The sequence below is a fragment of the Alosa sapidissima genome, chromosome 4 (genome assembly GCF_018492685.1).
Source record: "Alosa sapidissima isolate fAloSap1 chromosome 4, fAloSap1.pri, whole genome shotgun sequence".
NCBI classification, from domain to species: domain Eukaryota; kingdom Metazoa; phylum Chordata; class Actinopteri; order Clupeiformes; family Clupeidae; genus Alosa; species Alosa sapidissima.
Genome location: NC_055960.1, coordinates 4,634,868 through 4,648,561, shown reverse-complemented (window position 1 = coordinate 4,648,561; position 13,694 = coordinate 4,634,868). Strand labels below are relative to the sequence as shown.

Genomic DNA, 13,694 nt, shown 5'->3' with positions numbered 1-13,694 from the left:
GCCAGCATGAGGGACAAGACCTAAGTTGTGGTGAGTTAAGCAGGGAGGTTGGTAACGTTAATGCTGCTAGCAGTGCTAGTTAACATTAGCTAGGCTACTGTAGCCTTCATACTGTATAATTCATATCAATCATTAACCTAGGAATACTTCATGCATTTAATGAACATTTTGTGTAATAATTCACGGCAAATTAATAAACTGAATATGGTGGTCCAAGAGCAGACCATGCACCAGTCCATGCATCAGCCCGACTGAGCAGTGATGGTATATAAAATACACGATGATAAATATAAAATTCAATATCAAAACACTATTATTCACATGATTACTCCTGAAATAACTGCTATTAACTGCACATTCACTATATAAAAAATCACTGTTTGGAGGAAAGGGTTCTGTCCTGTCACCGGTTGGAAATGGCAAAATAAATCGCGCCGATTTTGCCTATATTATTCAGTGAGGCGCGGTGGTTTATGGGATGAGTAGTTCCTTCGCTCGGAAATGAAAATTTGTACACAGTCTTGTACCTTTGACTTTTTTTGGATTTTCTCTTCGTTTTTTTCACTCAAAACGATATGTTGTATGCTTATGAGTTATGCCGTAGCTGGTTAGCCTAAGACATGCTGTAAAACTCTTTAGATACGGATTTTTCCAAACGTCAATGGGACAAATGAATGGGAATCTTACATCCGGCACCTAACCGCATTTTGGCTGTGGGCGGGACTGTGCAGCTCTATTGGGATATGAGAGGACTTGTTGTATATCATGTTATGAGATTTTGGTGATGTTGCACAGTCATGGGTCCTCATGTACAAAGCTTGCTTACTGTCAAAAATGTTGCGTACACCATCTTTCATGCTCACGGTCAGATGTAAAGAGAAATAAACTCTTCATGTCTGGCGTACACATTTCCAATGTGTATTGTCAGTTGGCGACACTTAAGAGGCAAAGCAGCACAACATTGATCATGAGTCTAGGCCTTTATTTGCACAGTATATTGTGAAATGTGGGTTACTGAAAATAACACTTTGAGGTATAGGCATATGTATCCAAATAAATGATCATGCCACATACACAAATGCTGCTAGGCTATGCAATACAGTATTCATAGCTCTGTAGCCTTATTAGAGGATATCAAGAATTAAAAGGAAATGTAAAGTCTATTTAGAGACAGCACCGATATTTAGGTCCATGATTGCTGATATCTTATCAACCATTACAGATTTTGAAGAGCTATCCACAAAATCTGTGATGAATGTGGTCTGCTTCACACGTTTGTCTGTGCCTTGAACATTTACCAGGACGTTTTTTTCCTCAGTGTTATTGACTGCATACTTTGACTATCCTAAAACTAAGCATTCACATTATTGCAAATTATAGGCCTGTGTGATTCAGAAATTTATAGAACTAAATTTGTCTCAATAATATTTGTATATGCACAGAGGGGGATCCACAAATATTTCTTGATTTGCATGTGTGTTTTGATACCTACAAATAAAAAAAAATCATATTTGTAACTCTCACGATAGTAATGATATTTATTTTTACAAATATAGATGTGCATTTGTAAATAAAATGCCATTTGTGGGTGCACAATGCTTGTTCTCTTACTGGGACATGATTAATTTGAGGTCATGTTTTTTATTTACACAGTTATTTTGATGGTTCATATGCCCATCAATTATGCAAACTCCATCACCTCCTTGCAGACTGGTCAATGAATCCACCAATGTCTATTACCCCACTGCGTTAATAGCCACTGCCATGCTCTGCCACTCCAATTGTTTTCTTTAGTTACTAATTACAGATGATAAAAATGTATTCTTGACATTTCAATGGATAAGAGCACTTCCACTTTGCATTCGCTGGAATAAACTTTTTCAATGTGCCGATTTTCAGTTATTACCAGACATGTGGACTCGAGTCACATGACTTGGACTCGAGTCAGACTCGAGTCATGATTTTAATGACTTCAGACTTGACTTGATAAAATTCGGCATGACTTGCGACTCGACTTGGACTTGAATACTATTCACTCGAGACTTGACTCGGACTTTGCCTCTTTGACTTGTGACGACTTGACATGTCTCGAGTCAAAAACTAAATTTCCTGATCATGGACCAGTCACCCCAGAGATGCTTTCCCTTCGCGACTAAAAAAAAAAAAAAATAGCGGAGACAAGCGGCCAGTCCAGAGCACAGTTCAGTACTGCCGCTACCCCCACATGCGTTAGGCACTGTGTGTAGGGCACCAAGAGACAGAGAAACGACCAACATTTAGCCAATAACTAGTAGCTTTACTGCAAACTGATTTGCACTCTTGTTAGAGAACGTTTACAATGTCAAAATGCACCAACAGCATGTTACATAAAGATGATACTTTTCGAGTCCTCTCCATTAAGATCCAACTTGAACTTATGCTAGCCTACTGCATTTAATTGAGAACACCATCTAAGCACGCACGAGAGGGAGAGAAAACGAGTGGCAGGTTCCAGCTGGCTTGTCATTGTTGATGGTGATTGATATTTTCTTTTAAATATAAGAAACGTATAAAAGGAAATCATGAAGGCAACAAATACGAGATTAGGGGAAATTGCGGATTTATCCGGTTCTCACTACTGTTATAAACTATGAGATCCAGGTCACTATGACATAGGCTGCACTCACTGTGATTTGGAAAGTGGACAAGAATATGAAGAGTTGTCTTTGCCTTTGTGTAATGGAAATGGTGAGTCTTGAAGTAGGCCTATTCAACAATTTGTTTACATGAAGCACATTGATATGCCGATTGAAACGCATTCCACTCAGCTAGCTAGGTGGCTACTGGCTACCAGGCTCATAATTCACATTTAATTGCAAACAGAAAATGTCAAGCAAGCATCATGTCATACATGCACCTATTTCCAAAGGAATGAAAGCTGTTTGTGCCAACTTAATATCATGCTTATCATTGTTAATATTGTGCTATACATGTGGCACAAACAATGTTTGAGTTTGTGGACTAGCCATTGGAATGGAGCTGGTAAAAAAAGATCATTATGAGAATGTGTGGACAGTGGCACACAATGGGCTTAAAGTGACAGTGCACCATTTACAAATGAGATAAACAGCATCAAATGTGTAGTATTTCTTAAGAAATGAATACTTTAAAACAAAATTACTGTGTAATTATTATCATTTAAATAATATAAAAGTGTTGACCTTGGCTTCCCTTATGAGTCGCCACTGGCAGACAGCCTAATAAATTGTTTGCAGGCAAATCTGTGGCCTAGCGCAGTGAAATGCCATCAGTCAAATTATTACTCATACTTACAGTGTGCTCCGCAATTTGGAAAAACAATATATATATTTGTCATGTAGCTATCCGTTTTGTACAGATTACTCAGGTATGCACATGTGTATATTGTATGCGCATGCATATATCGTAAAAGATTTCAAGACAGAAACATTGAACATATTTTAATCTGTATTTATAAAAAAAAATCTGTGGATTAGATGGAAGTGTTAAAATTATGATCGATAGTCTAATAATGCCATTATTAAGTGAAGAGTACCTGATGACTTGTTCAGGACTTGAAAAAGATTGGGACTTGGACTTGGACTCGACTTGGCTTTGATGAGACTTGGACTTGGACTCGACTTGCCCTTCTCTGTATTTACTTGGGACTTGACTTGGACTTGAGTGCTAAGACTTGGGACTTACTTGTGACTTGCCAAACAGTGACTTGGTCCCACCTCTGGTTATTACATTTTGGAGCGGGTCCCTAAAACTGTGATACGAACCGAACTGTGGGTTTTGTGAACTATGCCACCCCTACCTGCTATAATATATTTCATTTGATATTCCTTATAATTAGGGTTGGGTATCGTTTGGGTTTTATCCGATACCGGTGCTAAATCGATACTTTTAAAACGGTGCCGATGCCGAAACGGTGCCTGAACCGGTACTTTGTTTTTAAATTAAAATGGTCTAAAGCATGAATTGCTTTTTTTATTGATAAGACAAATTTGAACATGAAATTGAACTGTTATATTCAATTTACTATCAACATCTCATTGCTCCTACGCATAATACACTTAAATGTTAAAACAGCTTGCCATGGATGCACACACAATGGTAAGCTCTCAAGTTTACCCAGTGTAGGCGGTTTGCCATAAGGTATGTTAAAACCGCTTGCCATAGAACTTCCAGGTCATGGACAACGGCATTTGCAAGCAAGCTAATCTAACAGGGACTCTACTTTCCAGTTAATTCAGTGTCAAGAAATTTCATGTCTTCCCCCATAACACGCAATAGTTGAACATATTAGGCTACATTATGTCGTGTTGAAGTGTTTAGATTCCCAGCGCTTGTAGTAGGCATGTTAACAGCAACTATGGCTATGCGCTAACACCAGTCAGCTGAGTTTAATTAGCGATAATGTACAGAGATAGTTCCGTAGTCTCTTTGACAGCTCAGTGACATCAGGTATCCTATTTATGTTTTTGCCAGCTAACTTTTAACATGATCTTCATATTCATTGTGATGCTATATGGGCCTCATGCACATGAAAGATTAATATCATGCCATTGTGTTGTTTAGAACACACCGTGAAATAATTTTCACCTTACAACTTTACTGATAACATTTCAAATAAATGCCAGTTAGCGCATTAGCAAGGATATTGTGTAAAGTATACTGTTGATGTTGTTTCATAGCCTTTTGCTTGTGTGTAGTTAGGCCCACTGCTAGATTTTGACAGGAGCTCATGTTATCTTTAAAGTAAAATATCAATATCAGCAAGAATACAAATGTACTCCTACTCGGTTTGAAAACAAAATCATGTTGGTGTATCCCTACTCCCGACTACCCTGGAAATCCAGAGTTCTCGCGAGAGCACAATGGAATTGTCTCTGCGAGACACTCTGGCAATGAGCAATGATGCACGTTACTTTTACCCCTTGCATCCCGGGGAACCATCTAAACTGATGAAGACAGCGCTGCAACGTTGGAGGACAGTAAATATTGGTCGTAGTGTTATCTGATTGCGTCGAAGTCCGGAATCATTCAGAGTAAACATTGGTCTAGTGTTATCCAATTGCGTGCAGTGAGATTTTCAAATGCATGCTTGTTGCCGCCCCTCGAGTTGGGCCATTACATTGCTCGTGGCCGGGCCCTTAATCTTTCTAGATTACCAGGGTCTGGATTTTCCAGGCTGTGTGTCCATTCCTCAATTATTTATTCCGTAATTAAATTGACAGTATTTCCCATCTTTACTGAGACAGAGTTCGGCAGTTGAAGTAAAAAAAGGACTGGGCTATTTTATATTTATATATATATATATATATATATATATATATATATATATATATATATATATATATATATATATATATATATATATATATATATATATATATAATTTATATATTATATATTTATTTATAATATTTTAATTTGGCTATTTATTTATTTATATATTTTAATTTATTTCTATAAATATTTATGGTATTTTATCTGAGAGAAGGTATCATTGCTGTTTGTGTGCTTGGTTTGATGACGTACTCTCAATACTCTATTCGATGAATCAGCACTTTGTTAGGTTCTGAGTGAGACAGCAGAAATAACAAATGTGTAAGTAGGTACAGGACCTATAGATATAGCAGACTTGGAGTTCTACCAGGCAAAACTAGTTTTAGGACAAAACCTATTACGAATAAGGTGATGGAAAACATCTGCTAATGACTGCAAACCACCAGCCACAGCATCACATAGAGGAATTCCAAGCATGTCTGTGCTTGGAGGATATAAACAATTGGAGTCTAGCAGCTGTGATTTCCCCTCTGGGAGTCACAAAGGGCACACAAGAAGCAAAACAGGCCAAAGGTGAGGAATGTCCAGAATGAGTCACCACTCATGTCAGGGCACATCCCAACTTGTCACATTCTCCGCATAGACGATAGCCATACAACACGCTACCTGTTATCCTTTGAGTCTTATTAGCTCCTCCTCTATCTCTCCATTTTTGAAGAGTTCCAAAATCTTTTTCCCTCATGTAATGCCATAAGCACTTCATTTTATATCATGTTTTTGGCCTTTTTTGCCTTTATTTTAATAGGACAGTCAAGAGAGTGATAGGAAGCAGGTGGGGGAGAAAGACTGGGATCAGGAAATGACCCGAGTCGGACTCAAACCCGGGTCCCCATGGGCACATGGACCCAAATGTAGTATGGGGCGCTGTAGCCAGTTGCGCAAGAGTGCCCCCAAGCATCAGTTCCATGCTCAATTAACTTTCCAGGGAATCTTTTTTATGTTTTAGCCTGTGTCTATAGAAGCAGTGTCTATAGAATTAGTGCGTGTCTGGCAGTGATGTCGGTCTGGTACGCAGAATGCATACAGGTTGGCAGATATGCAATAGACTTGCCAAGAGGTAATAAGACACAGTGTAATTTGCAACTCCACTCATCCTAACCAGTGCAATGGCCAAGGAGATTACAAGGTGCATCAGTGTTTTCATGGCAAAACATATGAGGCCAATTTTTGTAGTTAAAAATAAAGGCTTTCAGTCTTTGGTCAACACACTGCAACCCATCATGCACGCACTTCAGACAGGTGGTGAATCCAGAGCTTTGCAGGAAAATCAAAGCAAAGCTGGTTCAGGCTCTCAGAGACAGGTAGCATATCTATCTCAACTGGTCCTCCAGGGCGACCAATATTTTTTTATTATATTTATTTTTTGTTATTTAAGACAAAACACAATTCCAGTTGCTTTGCAAAGTTCTTAGAAATACCTGTGTTCGCTGCTGCATGGAAGAGTTGGGGTGCTGAGGTCTGCTAGAAGTTCCACTTTGTGCCACTCCCTCCTCACTACTGAAGCACTTATGCTGCTGATTGCGCAATACCTCCCCATAATCCACTGCATCAAAGTTGGTCCTCCATAGCATCACCTGTGAAACATACATTCATTGTCACACAACAATGTATTGTACATACACACTGAGGTTACCCCTCCAGGCAATAAGATGTGTACATTTATTTACAGCAAAGACATACATTGTTTCCTGACTGATGACTGACCGATGCTGTTTATTGTTGGTTTGTAAAGTTTAGGCGAAGTAGAGAGTAACGTTAGGAATCTCTGAAATCATTGGTCCAGCCAAACCAATCACACTGATCAAAGTTAACGTTATGTCTACACTTTTCACCACGCTATTGTTGGAAATGTTTTGCAATCGTAAGTGTCCAGACTCTAACCACTTTGTGAATGAGTTTGGTTTACCAGGCCAGTACCTGACAAGCAAATTGTTATATATAAGCTTAAAAACATCAAGTAAGTCACCTGTTCATCAGAGCCTCCAGAAGCCAAGTAGTCACCAGTCTTCGAGAATGCAACACTTGTTGCAGGACCCTGCAGAGAAAGACCCACACACAGAGCATTAATAGAATAAAGAGCAATAGGATGGTTCATGAAATCAGGAAAATTCTATACAGCTTCCACCGCCTACATTATCCCCTACAGCTATACAGATAGAGTTCTGTTTTTGATTGTGCTGCTGCATTGCACAGCTGTGCTGTTGCACTATTTACTACTGTTGGACATTGATTAGGCCATCGATTCTCAGCCTTTTCGGGGCTAAAGGTTGGTTTATGCTTCTGCGGGGACTCGACAGAGTGGCTACACCGTTGCCTCGATACAGTCATTAACTTTTTTCAGTTCTGTGTGTCCTGTCTCTGCGCAGCTCACCACCGAAACGGTAGTTAAAGTTGGAAACTCCATAGACTGCCATGGTTAAATTTAAATGTTATTTGTTCTGCCTTTTCTGTTTTAGATTTTGTAAAAGTTTTCTGAGGTTATTTGTCTGCCAGCCAGTTAATGTTATGTTAGCAAGTTGAACTTTCCACAACTACCCACAAAGTATTGCTTGCTGGCAGAGTGTTGATTTCAAAACATTACTGACAAATAGAAAGATGTCTGAGTTTATTTGTAAAGCCTCTGTCAGGGAATTAGCATGTTGCTACTACCCACAGTAGGCTGCAGAAGAGCACACCGACTATCAACCAACAGGGCGAGTTGACCAATCACAGTCCTTGCGGTCTGCTTTGCCTCGATGCCATGTTACAATTTTCCATAGGGTTTGGAGGGGGTACAAGACAAGGCAGAGAGGCTCTGTGGAGCTACGCAGAAGCATAAATTAAGCTAAAGGCACACCAAAGCACCGTCAGAGGTTTTTTTCTTCAGTAATTTTGAACAATTCCCGGGACACTGACAGACCGGGGTGCGCAAAACTTGGTGGGCATGTAGCCCCACAAGGATGACACAGAACCATTGTTTTTCTTTTTGATCCATCACCCACCCGCCACACCGGGCAGTAAGGAGGGTAGGCCGGGCACAGTTTTCTGTGAATATCTCGAGAACTGTAGGGTCGGGAACCCGCGGCTCCGGAGCCACATGCGGCTCTTTGATCCCTCTGATGTGGCTCAGCTTTTGAAAATAATTAATGAGTATTTCATTAAAATGCTTATTTTAGTTCGTTCATTTTCAAAATGTAATATTGTAGGTCTATCAGAGTAATTTACTTTCCACCTCACTTGACTCCGTAACTGTAGCCTGCACAATATTGTTACATTCGCGGTTCGTTGCCATGTCAATATCAAACAAAATCACTTTGATTGTTATTGTTGATGTGTGCGCTTGCTGTCGGCTAGATAAGGAAAATGTCAAAAAGGAAACGTCAGCGACCACAGCTTGCGAGCGCAAACACAAGCGGGCTGAAATGGGAAAGTTTCCATCCGAAGACTGATTCTGGAAAAGTGAAATGAACTGACCGTTATATATCGCACACTGCAACGAGTTAGTATTGCTGTGTTAACCCTGATCAGTTCCACTTGCATGTGAGAAATCTTTCTCACATATGAAAAATACAAAAGACAAACCTGCGCTCACGTTTAAGGGCAATTCCGTGCAAAACTGTCACATCCATAACGCCAACACAATGCCATGGCAGGCTATTTAGTTGGCGTTATGGATATATGACAGTTTTGTGTGGAATTAAATGAGCCTCAATTCTTGTATGAAACTTCACCTCACTGAGGCTACGTTTATACGGTGACGAGGAAAAGAGAAGACGCAGAAGTGGCGTCTCGTCTTCATTTTTTTATTCGCGTTTAGACGAGCATTCTCAGGGGGAAATCTTTGTTTATATGAAGACGCAAGAGTATGTGATATTCGATTGGATATGCATTCCAGACCGCTGGGTGGTGGTGTGATAGAACCCCGGTACGTCACGCGCAGACATTCTAATTTGACAGTTTAGCCAGAGAGGTAATCAAGGATCTTTGGTTTAGCCGTTTAGACGGAGACGCAACCCGGGTCGTCTTCAAAACTCTACACTCTGGAAGGAGTCTTCAGATTTGTGCGTCTTCAAGCCCCGATGGCGGGGTCGCCGTGTAAACGAAAGGCACTTATGATAAAATATTTTGTCGTCTTCCTTAGCAATCGTTCTCGTATAAACGGCCCCTAAATATGAGCCAGCCAGACTCCAAGGCCATCACCAAATCTAATCTCTGGTAGGCCTAATGTTCAATTTCGCCAATGACATGTCAACGAAAATTGAGTGTTGTGTTGTTAATTAACTATGATGTTACTTTGCATACCAAAGGACACTGATAAAATAGGGGTGATGTTTAGCCTACTTGGGAAGCCTAGGCATATACCTCTGTCATTCCACTTTACATTTCAAATTACACTGATAAAATAGGGGTGGTGTTTAGCCTACATGGGAAGCCTAGGCCTATACCTCTGTCATTCCACTTTACATTTCAAGTTACTTGCACTTTCCTCTGTTGAATGAAAGTAACTGTACGTTAAATATCCAAACTTTTTCTTGTAACCGTCTTTATGTGGCTCTTCTGAGTTTAAAAAAAATAATACATTTGGTAAAAGAGGCTCTCCAATAGCGTTGCGTGGGTTAAGGTTTTTTAACATCCGCACCCACCCGACCCGTCAGGAGTGTCAATCCGCACCCGACCCGCACCTGACCCGAACCGACCAAAAAAATAAAACAATGTGCCTATAGCCTAGGCTATCCTTTGTAGTTCATACTGAGGTAGAGACAATGCTTTCTTATTAACTAAACACTGAAACAAGAAGAATTTGCACTGTAGGCTATATGCTTCAACAAAGAGTTGTTGCTCTAGGCTTGGCTCGTTGGCTCGCTAGCATGTTGGATTAATTGAATCTGAATCTAGCTGCATCTGTCTAATGAGAGAATGTTGCGGGAATGCAGGATGCAGCGCACCCTCTGTCACGCTCCTGTGTGAGAGGGAGAGGGGAAGATTGAAGGTCTCGTAGACGAATCATATCTTAACCTGTTTTATGCAGTTAAAAGAGATTGCAAGAAGGTTTGTTGCACTAAATGTTCTGTAGCCTACATTATTAATAACTAAGTGAGAACTTTGTGAGAAGAAGTGCTTTGTCAATTTTTGACCCGCCCCGCCCGCACCCGCGATATTTTCCGATCAAGCTTACCCGCACCCGCCCGACCCGCGGGTAAACCCCCGGGAGTCCGCGGGTAACGGGTTGACCCACGCAACACTACTCTTCAGGCAAAAAAGGTTCCCGACCACTGGTCTAGGATGACCAAATCATTTTTGTATGTTGGTCTCCAGGGGCCATGTCAACACATCCCATATCCACTCATTTGAGGTATCAAAGTCAAAGTCAAAGTCAGCTTTATTGTCAATTTCTTCACATGTTCCAGACATACAAAGAGATCGAAATTACGTTTCTCACTATCCCACGGTGAAGACAAGACATTTTACCAATTTAAGTCCACAGACAAACATAACATTCAAGTAAACAAAAAAGTAAGTAAATAAGTAAATAAGAGGGCACATATAATAATGAAAAAATAAGAGCAGCAAAATTTGGTTGAAATTGTGCATGGACAGTCAATAAAATACTAGTGCAAAGTCAGGCCAATAAAAGGCTTGGGTAGTTCTGTTTGACCTAAGTAATAAAGAAAGTGGGATAGTGGTGCAAGTTATGTAAGAGCAGCAGAAGTGTTGTGTTTTCAGGACAACAACACCAAGTTGTAAAGTGTACAAGTGTGCAAGTGTGCAAGTGGAGTAGTGCAGGCGGCCATTGTGGGTCCAATGTCCAGGATGTTATGTAGCTGGACATTGGACCCACAATGGCCGCCTGCACTACTGTAGCGCCACCTAGTTAAAGATGAAAAGGCAAAAAAGAGGCATTGTAATCACAGGTACCTTTGAATGACAGGTTCAAAACTACACGGAATTTGAAGTGTAGGATCATTGACATCCTCTGAATACATGCCAAGTTTCATGGAATTGTGTTCATGGGGGGCCATATCAGCTACACGCACGCATGCAAGCACGCGCGCACACACACACAGGCATGCACACACCCACACGTGCACACACACACACATGCAGGCACACATACACACGCACTCACACACACACACACTTAATTTCACAGCCTAGCTATGTTTGCAACACAGAGCTTGAAAGCATTGACTGTATATATAGAACAAACAAAAACTAAACCCTTCGTGGAATTTATCTAATAGGCTAGTGAAGGTAGGTGAAGAGCTACCTCGCTGGTGTGTTTAATTTGGTTCCTTGGTTAAAATATATGTAGGCTACGTTTTTTTGCACAAAATTGCATCTGCTAATAAACTTAAACATAAACACAAACAAACATGATTTCCTGTGAAATCCCTGACTGCGCCTTCATCGTTAGCCTATTATTTGACAACACCAAACTAGGAGAGGAATAAACGGCAGCTGTTCACAAAGTTCACTTGCATGTTTTTTTTTTTATTAGGCAATTTTTTTGCAGCGGCGCTTAAATTATAGGAGCGGTGCTGCGCCGCTACTGAATACATAGTAGTGGAATGGAAATTTCTAAGTGACCCCAAAATTTTGACCGGTAGTGTATACATATTATTTGGTGGTCATTCAAAGGTAGCAAAGGCAGAGTGAATTCACACCCTGAATGTTCAGAAATAAAGTGCCTCAAATTTATCAAATTGGTTGACAAAATCCAGTCTCATGAGTTAACGAGCTTGGTGCAGAGATGATAGTGATGTTTAAGGGCAATATTTGTAAAATCTTAATCCGGAAGCTGATAGCTGTCTTATATTCCTTTTCCACACTCTCTCTCCTACTCTCCCACTCACAGCCATATCAAGCACATATCAAGCGCAGCCCATCTTTGCACACCCCCATCCTTCAAGAATGACACACAGAAAGATTAAGCTGGCCCTCTTTACCTCACCTCATAACAGAGTGGCGCATGCTTTCAGAGGCAGCCCACTCACTAACCCACTCCCACAGGCAGTACTGTGTGAATGCCACAGAGCTGCCAGGATACCGCCTGCACCACTACAAACACACACATACAGAGAGAGAATGCATAGACAGCAGAGACTCAAGAGTGTGAGTCAGCATCGGTGGGTGGTTTCCTTGACATCTTTTCCCAAACACTCTTTGGCCGGATAATTTAAACAAAGCAGCAGTAAAGAGCACTAGACAAAACTATGAAATGCTCAGGTTGTGATGGAGATTTATGAGCCAGCACAGGTGTGAACAGTCCCATTTTTAGTATAATATAAATGCATATGGGGGAGTTTTAGAGCTTGGCAAAAAGTAAAGGGAGTTGGACTCAAGATTACTTTGATCATTACCAAATATGACGGCGATCATTTACACAGTACTGCTGTGTGTGCTAACTTAACACTGATTATGAGAGCAGTTGAAAGACACAATATACAAGTAAAAATCAACGATGAAGAAGAGGTAAAAACAAAACAGCAGATCTAAAGATTGTACAATACTAAAGATGAACCAATCTGATACTCACAATCGTAAAAATTATTTTATATTATATTTCTTGCCTCAGTATGGGTGAATAAATGTTTAAATAATTTATTATTTGTCTCTACACATGTAGTTTATTTGCTAAAATTCCCTTGTGGCTTAGGGACTGTACGATATTTACCGGGGGGTCGTCAGGGGGGGAGGGCCTAAGAGAATTTTTTAAGCCTGGGGGGAGGGCCGAGGAAAATTATTTTTCCCTGATCCATGATATTTTTTTTCCCTGATCAATGATCCGTTTTCTATATTTTAAAAGGTTTGTAGGCCAAAACATGATTCACGTCTCTTTGACAGAGTGGGCGAGTCCAATAAGTCGCAACCCTACCTGAATCTCCCACCACCCCCCCTGTAAGCTTGCAGGTTTTTAAACATGGCGTCTAGTGAAGCAGCGAGGCGCAAACATGGTGGCTTTCTGCAAAGACGAAGCAATGTCCGGGCAGCTTGTATGGTTCACCCGAGATTACGAATATCATTACAGTCCCTTAATGCTGCAGATACACTGGAAAAGCTCAGCTCAGAGGTTACGCTTGTTTCACTTTACTGGCGAATCGTAGCCCTTGATGAAGTCACATGAGCTGCAATAAAGTTTGGGAATGTAGTAAACAAATTGGCAGCATCTTTGTGGACATTCGGTGATGAAAAATTTGCATTTATATCTTAATATGAGACTGTATCATTTGTACTTAGCCTAGGCCAGTGGTTCTCAAACTTTTTCTTTCATTCCCCACTTTGATCAAGGGGGCATTTTCGAGCCCCACCTGTCCATCATCGCTCTAAGAAAGTGCATCAAGCTTAAAATTGTCACATTTATT

The 13,694-nt window shown here is 40.5% G+C and overlaps 1 protein-coding gene across 2 annotated transcripts in view; it reads right to left on the bottom strand.

Moving 5' to 3' along the window:
* poc1a (POC1 centriolar protein A) overlaps positions 1-13,694 on the bottom strand; it is a 76,390-nt gene that overhangs the window by 48,142 nt on the left and 14,554 nt on the right. For both annotated transcript variants that reach the window (XM_042089007.1, XM_042089008.1), the window contains exons 8-9: positions 7,319-7,387; positions 6,771-6,926 (exon numbers count right to left, since the gene is read on the bottom strand). In XM_042089007.1, the coding sequence (XP_041944941.1) occupies positions 6,771-6,926; positions 7,319-7,387 (225 nt within the window). The remainder of the gene's footprint in view (positions 1-6,770; positions 6,927-7,318; positions 7,388-13,694) is intronic.